The sequence below is a fragment of the Tenebrio molitor genome, chromosome 7 (genome assembly GCF_963966145.1).
Source record: "Tenebrio molitor chromosome 7, icTenMoli1.1, whole genome shotgun sequence".
NCBI lineage: Eukaryota > Metazoa > Arthropoda > Insecta > Coleoptera > Tenebrionidae > Tenebrio > Tenebrio molitor.
The window spans coordinates 3,414,518-3,426,240 of record NC_091052.1 but is presented as its reverse complement, the minus strand read 5'-3'; the positions used below and the strand labels follow the sequence as shown (position 1 = coordinate 3,426,240).

The 11,723-nt window shown below is 36.4% G+C and overlaps 4 protein-coding genes across 9 annotated transcripts; 3 read left to right on the top strand and 1 right to left on the bottom strand.

Moving 5' to 3' along the window:
• The first annotated feature begins 1,243 nt into the window (after positions 1 to 1,243).
• Positions 1,244 to 2,983, top strand: LOC138135955 (phenoloxidase-activating enzyme 1-like). 2 transcript variants are annotated; one of them, XM_069054966.1, is made up of 7 exons: positions 1,244 to 1,398; positions 1,468 to 1,632; positions 1,690 to 1,845; positions 1,897 to 2,143; positions 2,197 to 2,393; positions 2,445 to 2,540; positions 2,591 to 2,983. In XM_069054966.1, the coding sequence occupies exons 1-7, from the start codon at positions 1,338 to 1,340 to the stop codon at positions 2,887 to 2,889; spliced, it is 1,221 nt and encodes a 406-aa protein (XP_068911067.1). In that variant the 5' UTR covers positions 1,244 to 1,337; the 3' UTR covers positions 2,890 to 2,983. The 2 variants fall into 2 exon arrangements, with proteins under 2 accessions (XP_068911067.1, XP_068911066.1); XM_069054965.1 differs by having other exon boundaries at positions 1,687 to 1,845.
• A 139-nt stretch (positions 2,984 to 3,122) lies between these two features.
• On the top strand, positions 3,123 to 6,820 carry LOC138135954 (CLIP domain-containing serine protease B10-like). Of its 3 annotated transcripts, none has more exons than XM_069054962.1 (6): positions 3,123 to 3,411; positions 5,099 to 5,293; positions 5,343 to 5,778; positions 5,831 to 6,024; positions 6,072 to 6,164; positions 6,215 to 6,820. In XM_069054962.1, exons 1-6 carry the CDS (start codon positions 3,345 to 3,347, stop codon positions 6,520 to 6,522), a joined length of 1,293 nt encoding a protein of 430 aa, XP_068911063.1. In that variant the 5' UTR covers positions 3,123 to 3,344; the 3' UTR covers positions 6,523 to 6,820. The 3 variants fall into 3 exon arrangements, with proteins under 3 accessions (XP_068911063.1, XP_068911064.1, XP_068911065.1); XM_069054963.1 differs by having other exon boundaries at positions 3,366 to 3,925; XM_069054964.1 differs by lacking the exon at positions 3,123 to 3,411 and having other exon boundaries at positions 5,154 to 5,293; positions 5,333 to 5,778.
• Positions 6,821 to 6,851: 31 nt separating this feature from the next.
• Positions 6,852 to 11,055, top strand: LOC138135956 (phenoloxidase-activating factor 1-like). 3 transcript variants are annotated; one of them, XM_069054969.1, is made up of 7 exons: positions 6,852 to 7,115; positions 7,194 to 7,656; positions 7,721 to 7,914; positions 7,967 to 8,062; positions 8,121 to 10,413; positions 10,516 to 10,681; positions 10,741 to 11,055. In XM_069054969.1, the coding sequence occupies exons 1-5, from the start codon at positions 7,085 to 7,087 to the stop codon at positions 8,408 to 8,410; spliced, it is 1,074 nt and encodes a 357-aa protein (XP_068911070.1). In that variant the 5' UTR covers positions 6,852 to 7,084; the 3' UTR covers positions 8,411 to 10,413; positions 10,516 to 10,681; positions 10,741 to 11,055. The 3 variants fall into 3 exon arrangements, with proteins under 3 accessions (XP_068911070.1, XP_068911071.1, XP_068911069.1); XM_069054970.1 differs by having other exon boundaries at positions 8,121 to 10,677; XM_069054968.1 differs by having other exon boundaries at positions 8,121 to 10,681.
• On the bottom strand, positions 8,419 to 10,385 carry LOC138135950 (tubulin polyglutamylase ttll6-like). The gene has a single exon (XM_069054953.1). It carries the CDS (start codon positions 10,383 to 10,385, stop codon positions 8,571 to 8,573), a length of 1,815 nt encoding a protein of 604 aa, XP_068911054.1. The 3' UTR covers positions 8,419 to 8,570.
• Positions 11,056 to 11,723: the final 668 nt, after the last annotated feature.

Here is an 11,723-nt window from a genome sequence, read left to right as displayed (position 1 = left end):
TTTTTCGTTTTTTTTTTCACTAACTTGCTGAAATAGAAGTCCATGTCATTAAAATCTGGCTACTCTCGTGGTAAGATTTTGTTTGGAGACGACTGAACCGGTCAAATCAATCGAATATCAGTTCCCTTATTGTTCAACGTAAAAAGAATCAGAACTAACAATTTCTATTCTAATTGAATCTGTTTTTCACATGCACGTTACGATTGTACAGTTAGAAATTTGAGTTTGTGGAGGTACGTCCCACAAAACTTGAATTTTGAAGAACTAGACCCAATTGACGTAAATATTTGTTTAATTACGAATATTCAAATGAATCTAAACCTCTCTTTGTCAAATAACTACAGTAATGTCAACAAGAAATTACTCCCTAGAATTTAGGGATATTTGCCATAAATTTGGTTAGGTTGGAGGCTATGTGGTTTCTGGTGAAAAACAAAAGATATCGAAACCATGTCAAAAATGTAAGGCAGCGAATTCTTTGCAGCAGTTGCAAATTGCACATTTTTCGCTAACTGATAGATGTTTTTTCGTTTCACAATTAGTTTTGGTTTCTGCCGACATATTTAGTTGGACTTGCGCAAAGAATCTCTCAATTTATAGTAACCAACCTTAGGCATTCAAAATTACTTTTGAAACTTCTAGTTACATATAACATGAAAGACGTAATTTCCCTAAAAGTTCGAATCCTAGGGAGTAATTTCTTATTGACATTACTGTACTTATGTAAGAAAAAACAGAAAAAAACCTATACAGGGTGATTTACGAGGAATAATGAGCCCGACGGAATAGAAAATGCAATCCGCAATTCATCAGGAAAAAAACCCGGACATTTACCGCTTCGATGTCCGGCTTTTTGTTGCAATGTATTGTGGGTTGCATTTTCTATACCGTCGGGCTCATTATTCTTCGTAAATCACCCTGTATAATAAAAAAAAAAAAATTCAAGAATATTTTTAGTTAAAATTTTCTAAGTTTTAACACCCTGTAACTTTTAATTATTAAATTTAACAGTTTATCTAAATATACAAAAAAATTTGGGGCGATTTAAAAAAATGTCGATGACGGAAACGTGCTAAAATGGAAACGAGCGAAGAAACTACAATGATCGGAGAGTTGCCTTTGTAAAGGTCAACGGTAAAGAAAATATATTCCAAATATATTCCAAGTTTTGCCGCTCACTGTATTATTTTATAATTATTTCATTAGTAACTAATACATACGTGTACGTATGTAATTTACAGCTGATAATTATGGCAGAATGATATGACACTGATAACCCTGGGAAGTTTATTTACTGAGCAGTGTTAACATTACTTTTGACCAAAGAACTGAAGGCGATGGTAAAAATGGTACAATTACGAATTTTTGTGATGTTCGTGTTCCAGATGATACATTTCTGTAAATATAATAATTACAATATAAGATCAACAATACCTAAATAATTTAAAAATGAAATTCAACTTTCAGCTTCTCCAATCAATGAATGTATACCCTTGGAAGATTGTATCGAAGCAGTTAAGTATGTTAGAAAGAGAAGACACGATCCTAATACTTTGGAAATTCTCCGGAATGCTCATTGTGGTTCGGCTCGAGAAGCAAAAATTATCTGTGATCGAATTCCACCTTTCAAAGGTGTAACTGTTTAATTTCATTAAACCGCAAGAAAACATATAGATTTATTTATAGTAGGTTGCGTCCATTTTCGCGAGTGTCCCGAAGCCTATGAATTAATAAAAACTCGAAAACATGATGCTGAAGTAAAACAGTTGCTCAGGTCCGCGACTTGTGGTGACAGTGACAGAAAAGACATGGTAATGTGTGAAATTGTCGCGAACTCATCGAAAGGTATAATTTAATAAAAAATGTAAGGAAATTACTCATACGTTACTTACACAGTAATAAGCAAGAGAGAATTATTACCGAAACAGTACGACTGTGGCGCTCAAGTTCTTGGTAACAAGATAAGCAATGGAGAGATAGCAGAATTGAACGACTTTCCTTGGTTAGCATTGTTGAAATATAAAATTAAAAATGGAACGAGCAAATTAAACTGCCATGGTACTCTAATTAGCAGAAAATACGTGGTTACAGCAGCGCATTGTGTGGACTTCACTTTAGCTAGAAAAGTTACAATAGGAGTTCTGTAAGATTTACATTTTGATATGATCAAAAAATATACGGTTACATATTCTCCAGAGATAAAGTGGTACTGGGTGAGTATGATCTCGACAACACAACAGATTGCATACTTCGAGAATATGGAGGACCCTGTGCTGATCCTATTCAAGAACTGTCCATCGAATCCAATCACTCTCATCCCAAGTTTGGTACAGTAGGGGGTGGTTTATACGATATTGCACTGATACGTTTAAAGGACCCTGCAACGTTCTCTGGTATATAAAATCAACTTAGCGAATAGAAGAAACACTTTCTTTTAATTGTAGTTTACGTCAAACCGATTTGTTTGCCTTTAAATCGTATTGATGTGGCACTTGGCGAAACTTTCTGGATAAGTGGATGGGGCAGAACTAAACCAGGAGGTGTGCTCTCTATCTTAATCTTTAAGAAAAATATAAACATCTGTTTTTAGGTCCAATCAGCAAGATCAAACTCAAAGGTCGAGTGCATCACTTGACAAGGGACCAGTGCAACACTGATACTTTGCAACCAGATGTTACTCAAATTTGTGCCGGATCTAATAACGGCACAGACACTTGCAGTGGAGACTCTGGCGGACCTCTGATGTTTCAAAAAGTGTTTGACGACCATGAAGTAAGAAATATATTGGTTGGCGTGGTTTCTTTTGGAGTCTCTTGTGGCGCGGGAAGGGGGATTTACACAGACGTATCTTCATATATGGACTGGATTTTGGAAACGATACAAAAATAGTAATTGCCCTGTTTGATTAATTTTGTAACAAAATTTAATACATTACGACATGTTCAAAAACAAGTTCAAATTAAATATTTCCTTCGTCGTGTTCGATGCCCTCTTTCAATGACATCAGTCAAGGTTAAGTCTAAGAGCTCGTTCTTCTCGACACAAAAAATTTAATCTGAAAATCTCAATGGATTCAATTGATTGAGACGGTGCAGTTAAACATTCATCAATTTTTTTTCACTTGTATAATTTATCAAATAAAAATTCGGACTTTAAGCCAACGTTCAGGTAGTGGGTAATTTACCTTAGCTTAGAGTCATCAATTTCCGACCGGGAAATTACACTTCTATACGCAACAGTAATGCAGCAGCAAAAATTCACTTGTGACGTCATCTCGCTTTCAGTTTATAAAGTTCTGACAGGTTATGGCCGAACGCTTGTAAATTCCCAACATTCAAAACAAAATGATCGTAGGAAAAGTTTCTAGTGTTGTGTTGTTGGTGAACGTTTTGTGGTTATTGCGAACAGAAAGTGAGTAATTAAACGGAGTACATTACAAGTCATTATTAACTTGTTGAGACTTACGTTTCGTTGGGGACTTTTTAAAACGAAATATTGAGTTTAGTTTAAAAATTACGTTGTAGGGAATATTTTACTAAATAATAATCTACTGTTATAATTACGTTAACTGATTCATTTGCAAACTAATTGAAACAAGTTTGCCTTCGCGTGTGCAGACAGTTATCGAAAGCAGAAGTAAGCCTATGATGGTCTTGATTACAATTATTTTTGCGGTCGGAAACCACAAGTTTCTATTTTTAATTTTTTAATGCTAATTCACTACTTGTGCTTCCCAGCACCAATATGTTTGTTTGGTATTTTTTCTCGATTATTTACAAATAATGGTTATTGATTTCTCACGTTGTTACGCCATAATCTCTGGATCATCATGATATAGCAGACGCTAGTATGAAAAAAAAATCAACAATTGATAATGTACAATAGCATTAAAATACTCTAATCGTCTATGTAAGTGATTTCTACGGTAAGTGTGCAACGCCCTAGCATTCTTTATCAAATTATTCCTTGGATATAACGTAAAATACTGTGGCGCGTAACTTTTGCAAGATAATGTTAATTTCAAATGCGCAACAAATCTTAAGTACATATTGATTATTGTCAATCATTTTACAAAAACAAAATTTGGAAAACTGTCTACATATAACGATAAAATTGTTTAGCAGCTAGTTCTTCTCAGTATGTATCGGGTGTTAATTTTAATTTCTCCTCAAAGTTGGCGTTGAAGAGTCGATTGTGAACGTACCACTCGTCGTCAGTCTGCAAAATAAAAACACAAACAACGCAAAAAGTGGGGTTAGATTTTAAACAGCTAATCCGGGATCTGTAATCCGTGGTGCGTTCACAATCGACTCTTCAACGGCAACTTTGAGCATAATTTGTTTAAAGATATTATAAACAACACTTAGGTTTTTGGAAAAGATCTACCCAGATTGGACACCAGTAAATAAAGCTACGAGTATTATTCTATGCAGATTCTTCCATTTATTCATATTATACCTACTTCATATTTTGGGAAAGGAAAATATAAATAAATACGTTCAAATAGAAAATAGTGTTTTGTTGTATTTTTACATTTACAGTTAAAATTTGAATTACTCAAACTGGATAATAACAAAATAAAGTTTAATTAAAATGGAAACAATTAATTCCTCCAGTACATGATTATCATTTTATTTCAATTAGATTGCCATTAAAAAAATAAAATCAGTTTTTTAATGTTTTGATGAAATCAGTGATTAGAAACAGTTACGTAATATTAAATAATGATTATTATTAACTAATACAGTAATGAAATTTTTTTGTCTCAAATAATATGTTAATTGTCACGCTTGGAATGTTGCAGAACTAGATTAGAACTTTTAAATCCGGACTTTAAATAATTCCTCGTAAATATTTCCATGATGTCGTACGACCAAGAATCTTGCTAAATTTCAAATGCTGGAACGCTCAAATAAAATAAAAAAAAATTGAGACGCGTACCGGGATGATGGGTTTCTTGTACGTTGTTATTTGCAATTTCCTGTCTAGACCAAATCATGACAATGTGTAATTACGCATTTGCCTGTGATTTGGCACTTTTAACAGACGCAACGGAAATTTCTCGGCTTCTAATAATTAAACCTGTAATGTTTTATAGGTTACGTTTCATCCACCAAAATAGAATGTATTCCGCTGAAATTGTGTCCATTGGCCATGAAACTTATAAAAACTAAACCCTACGCTCCGGAAACAATCGAATTCTTACGGTACTCCCATTGTGGCTTTGATGGTCAAGAGCCCAAAGTGTGGTGTACCTTGTTTTTGTTTTGTAAAACACCGGATTCTCGGAATGGTGAGACTGCCTAAAAAGATATATAGCAACTGGTAACAGTTAATTCTAGGTATTTGCAAGAATATCCGAGAGTGCGACTCATTCATGGAATACATGGAGAATGTCAACAGACGTGATCCCGTGGTGAAAAAGTACCTGAAGGAGTACAGATGTAGTACAGATCATGATCCGGAAATACGAGTCTGCTGTCCGGATGAAGGAAAAGTCATCAGTGATTTTAGCAGCAACGACCTACACGAAAGATTTTCCAATTCTTTCCCGGACGCAGATCTGGAGGAGTGTGGAAAACAGAGTTCTGATTATAAAATCGTTGGCGGAACAAATGCCTATCTAGATGAGTACCCTTGGTTGGCGCTTCTTAAATATGTTAACAGAAATGTCATCCAGTACGCTTGTGCTGGGAGTTTGATTAATGAGCACTACGTCTTGACAGCGGCTCATTGCGTAGATCCTGTAATAATCAAACAAAAACTTTTAGGAAAATTGTAAGCGTTCTGAGTTCTAGACCAACACTTATTAACACAACTCATGTTTTAGACAGAGCGTAATCCTAGGGGAATACGACACCAGAAACGAAACCGACTGCATTTATCAAAAATACGGGCAAGACTGTGCAGATCCTCCTCAAGAGTTTCCTGCAAACGATTACGTTATGCACCCTAATTACGACTCCAGCTCCATGATAAATGACATTGCTATTATACGACTTGATCGCAAAGTCGTTTTTTCAGGTGAGGTTAAATTTATTTAAGATTTTATAACTAATCCAGGTTCGCAGATTACGTTCAACCGGTGTGTCTTCCTTCTATCAATTTCAACTTGCGCGGAAATGAGACTTTTACCATCAGTGGCTGGGGACGAACAGAAACTGGTAACGTTCTAGCACTTCCCCAAAACAGCCATCACTAAAATACATTGTAGCGAAACGTAGTCCTATTAAGAAAAAAACTACAGTGCCTTATGTGGACCAAGAAAGATGCGATAAAAATAACGGTAGAAGAAGATTAAACAATCGACAGATTTGCGTAGGAACGGGTAATGGTGTTGACAGTTGTTTCGGCGATTCCGGAGGACCTCTAATGCTTGATGTGAAAACTGGAAGTGGCCGGTTTGCCACTTATGCAGTGGGAATGGTTTCTTATGGATATGGACGGATATGTGGTAGTTTTCCCGGAGTTTACACTTTCCTACCACCGTACAGAGAGTGGATTGATAAACAAATCAGATAAAACTGTAGCACTTGTGTGTGAAGTCGTTTCATGACTTCAGTCGACTCAACTGCTCTAATTTTATGACAAATCGACTGCACCAAAGACATGAAAGTATTTCAAATAAAAAAAAAATCTGTAACAAAATGAAATCCCTAGAAAAACATGACAATTTTTAATCCTGAAATTTTTCCTTAAAGAAAAAAATACTATTAGTAATTTAGGGATCTTGCCAATTACTCAAATGTGTTCACAAGAAAAATGATATGATACGACAAATAACATTATTATTAAATAATAAAGTATTTGACATCAATAACTTAGTAAGTTTTATTTTTGGTAACCAAGAGCCTCTAACCACAATAACTAATTCGTTATCTTAAGTAATCTGCATGTAATTTAAAGATTTTAAAGTAGTATTTAAAGAAGAGTTCAGTAAAATAATCACTCGACATTAACCTTTTGACCTTTGGAAATTCTGATCCAAGTAATAAAAAACAACAGCTCTAGCGAATAATAGTCTGTTCACTACTTTACGCTTATTTGTTACAAGTGCTGCAAATTAGGGATTAATGTGTTGAGAATGTTTATTACTAAATTACTGATAATCTCTTGTAAGTAAATACATTTTTTCAGCATCGTTAAAACTTTTGTAAAGTAATGCGGATCTTGTTGTCACTAAAGTTTTGTAGGTTTTGCAAATTTCCTCGCAATTTTTAGCCATGCATTATTACTAGAAGAAAACGTTAAATGCGTCCCTTTGGACCATTGCGCCCATTTAAGTGATTTAACACGCCCTAGAAGAAATAAAAGCCACACAACAATTCTTATGAATCTACTTCATTGCTACTACGATCAAGATGAAGTGGCACACATAAAATGCTTCAGTACCACAAAATTACAGAAGATTCTTGATAAAATTCAACTACTGCCAGAATATGAAGAGTGCGGTTTGGAAGGTCTGGCTACAAAAATATCTGGAGGAGAACGTACTGAGATAGATGAGTTTCCTTGGATTGTTCTTTTAAAGTACCGCACTACCAATAATAAGTTTAATTATGGCTGCCACGGCAATCTGATCAACAATAGGTACGTCTTAACTGCAGCCCATTGTGTTGATCCACAGATAACCTTAAAAAAGAATAATGGAAACGTGTAAGTTTTTCTAGCTTTACGAAAAAACATCAACAGCTATTGCTGACGTAAATTTTAATTTTAGATCTTCCGTCGTTTTAGGAGAATACGATATTTCTAATAATCCTGACTGCATAACCTTTGAGAAACAAAAGGTATGTGCTGATGAAATCAAAGAATTGCAAATTGCGTTTTTCCATATTCATCCAAATTATATTAGATCGTCCTCTTACAATGATATTGCACTGATTCGTTTGGAAAGCAATGTTGAATTCACAGGTTTCGCACGGATTAATGCATTTATTTGCCCAAAATAACAATGTTTTTGCAGAATATATTAAACCGATTTGTTTACCACCAAATTATATGAATCCACCAAATAATGAGACATTGTGGATAGCCGGTTGGGGCAGTGATGAAAACGATGGTTAACCGCTACTGTAACAGTTATGTTATTTAATTAATTAACCAAATTTACATTTCAGTAATGAATCAAATTAAAGTGAAAGCTAAATTCGTTCTGAAAACTAATACATGTGGAGTACCTGTGAATTCTACACAGTATTGTGCAGGATCCACCGAAAACGCTAGGACGTGTCCTGGAGATTCTGGAGGACCTCTTATGTTAAGGAAAGCAATTAAGAAAACAAATCGTTACTTTTTAATTGGTGTAGACTCCCTGGGAGTATGGAGATGTGGAACATCCTCACGAATTGCAATCTACACCAAAGTACCATCATATATAGAATGGATCGTGTCTACCATCGACAAGTAAAAAGAAAGCAAAAGTGTTAATATAATTCGTCTTAAAATAGATAAAAGTACATTATTACTGAAAATGATTTGATTATTGTGAATTGGGCAAATAAACGTTCCTTAATAAAAAATAAAATGAAAATTTATTAATCCGACACTACGGGCCCAGTACCGATTCCTCAGATGTTTGATTTTGCCTTAATCGACTCCACAAGATCCGAAATAGAGATCCCATTCTGTTTGTTGAAATTATTCTCACTAGTACTTCGTATCTTATCAAAAATTGCAAACTTCTTTTCGTCGCGTGGTCTCAAGTTCCCGTTTTTCTTCATCGAAAAGTAGACATGTTCCAAAATTCCGTGACTCCGGATCAAATATTCTCTCTGAGCCAACCTCTGCAGTCGATCTCTTTCTTCCGATTCGACGATCATTTGCGGTTCTGATGAACTCATAATGGAGAGTGGTGCGTTGAATTTGGACGGCGATCGAATTTGATTTTGAGAATTCTCGTTCTTCTTGGGAGCTGGCGGCTTGGATGGTGTCACCACGATGCGTTTTGCAGCTTCCAGCCTCGCTTTCAGTTGCATTTCGTCTCTCAGGGCGTTCTGAGCTGCTTCTCTCGCTCTGCTGGCTGCAGTTTCCGAATACAACGAGCCTTGACCTTGATCGAAAAATTTATTGTAGTGAACTTTGGTGGCAGGACATGGATAGACGAGTCGGAATCCGCCTCGGTTGTTCATTTCGTGTCTGTAAAATTCATCAAAATTGATTACAACAGAGGGTTGATGATCTTTGCCGTGAAGAAGTCGCTCTCGAATACGCTTCCTGTCTTCTCTCATCACTTTTCTCTTGTCACATTTATCTAGATTCATCATCGAGAACATGTCTGTGAGAAGAGACTCTTTTATTTCCCAGTCTAAGGCTGTGTCGGTGTGGAAACTCGGCGAATGGTTCACCTCAAGGATTTGAGGATTCAGTCTCTTATCTAGAATGATGTCAACTCCTAGAAGCTCGCAGCAAGCTGGTATCACATCGTGGTTGGGGAAACAAGCCGCATAGCTGTGTTTTAGTACAGGAGCCGCGCTAATAATTGTTTTAATAATCACATCGTCGATTCTCTTCCAAATGCTATCAACATCGTGACCTAGTTTACGCAAATAACCGTTAAACCAAGACAGTTTTCTTTTGCTACCTTCTTCTGAGTCTTGGTTGTACGTTCGACTGTACTTGTTGACGGCGTAATTGGTCAAATGCATGAAAACGTTGGTTATGTTGACGGAATTTGGTTCTTTATATCGGGTAGTGGCAAATCTGACCAGCCCTTCGTCATAAATATAAATTCTCAAAGGGTCACAAGAAGTGATAAGGGTGTAGACTCTCAGATCGAACTTGTAACCATCTATGAGATAGGGCCTGTTAATGTAAACTTGGCACACTCCCCGATCACATGGTCGAATGTCCTTCAAACTCTTGGTCACAAAAATACCGCGTCCTTGGCTGCCCGCATCAGGTTTCAGTATGAAGGTTCTGTTACGACGTAATCTGCTGTACGTCAATGCTTCGCCTAGATCGGCCGGCAGGCACCAGGTCCTCGGGAAAAAATTGTATTCCTTCGGAAACAATCTGAGCATTCTGTTAAGATTTCGTGCTAGCAGATCCTTTCTGCATATCTCTAACATTCCTGGAAAATGATTGATCTTTTGATAGCGTTTCATCTCCTTGCAGCGTTCGACCGTGATGGACAGATCCGTCCAGTACAAATTCCAGTTTTCGCCTTCGCTCACCTCTTTGTATGTGAATTTTGAGGCGATCTTCCTGATGACTTCATAGCGGCAATTTGTCAGACACACCGAAATGATGTTTTTTCTCTTTTTCGTAATTTTACCCTGAATCACCGGTTTCGGCGCGGTTACTTGTTTTTTAGTTTTAGTGGGCTCATTAACACTTTCTGAAGAACTGTCTGATGCGTCGCTACTTTTCGAATCTTCAGCCATAGGAAGGCGACGGAATTACATTTAAATGGTAGCAAATTTTGATTGTAGATTTAAAATGTCAGTTTAATGTCATTTATTTTGTGAAAGTGACGTGTGAAAGAGTCAAAGCGTTGTTTAATTTTCAATTCAGCTCGATGACCTGTGAATACGACCAGGATAACGGACCGTCGATGTCAATGTCAAGGAGACCCAGAACCGTTTCTTCCATTCATTAGTTTGGCCAATAATAACCATGTTAACACAGCGTGTTATTATTCTCTTGTATTTAACCATTTCTCAAATGAAACCGTGTGTAGGTAAGAAATTAATTAATTAATTTGCTTGTTGTAAACGTAACGAATCCTTTGTTTTGCAGCTAATTCAGATCAGTGTTTAACACCGAATTCAATCGACGGTAGGTGCATAAATCTCCAAGAATGTCCCTCGGTCTACGCAATGGCAAATAATTTCAACGCTCCGATCACCATTGAAGCATTAACTTTTCTAATGAGATCGCAATGTGGTTTTAATGGTACAAATCCAAAGGTGTGCTGTCCCCAAAACGAGACAGTGGCACCTGACAAGAATAATTTGCAATAATAATAATAATTCGGCAGTGGTTAATTCATGAATTATTTTTACTTTTAAGGAGACAATTAAATGTACAAGAAAAAATAAATTTGTGCATTTTGTGGGTGGTTTCTAAGTTGCAGCCCTGATCCCCTCCCGTGGCAATATTTGAGCAACTGTCAAGACTACTTATTTATGACGTTCTGATATTTTATGCGGATGTAAAATGTACATAAACCACCACTATAAAGACCGTGGCGCTTTCAGTGCGCATATTAAATGCAGTAATGGCTCGAAATTTTTACAACCTATAAAGAAGGGCTGAGACGTTGATACAAAGCGACAACGTGACAAAAATTCTGTTCATAAAACCGCTAAATTTAAAGTATTCTTGAATACAAATAGGCGAAATTATACCAAATTTTCGTTACAGAACTTCTTCATTGGTTAAACCAAACCGAAATTTAGCGCCCTCTAATCGCCTCCGATTACGGCGTTTAGGGAACGACAGAAGGGCTATTTATGCGTTGGTCGAGCCATATTTTAAAAAGCACATAAATCAGAGCACATGCTTCCTGCAGTGGCCGATGGCCAGGATTAACTCTCCATTATTCACGTGTTTCGGGATGACTGATCTTTTTATGAATTAAAAGCCTTTCTCGAGTGAGAAATGGCGATAACGAAAACAAAGATTGAGTCTAGCATGACACATTAATGCCGGACATGGGTGTTTTTGAAAGGGTGTCGAATAATTAAAAATTTATGTATGAAACAAAGTGGTCCTCGTCT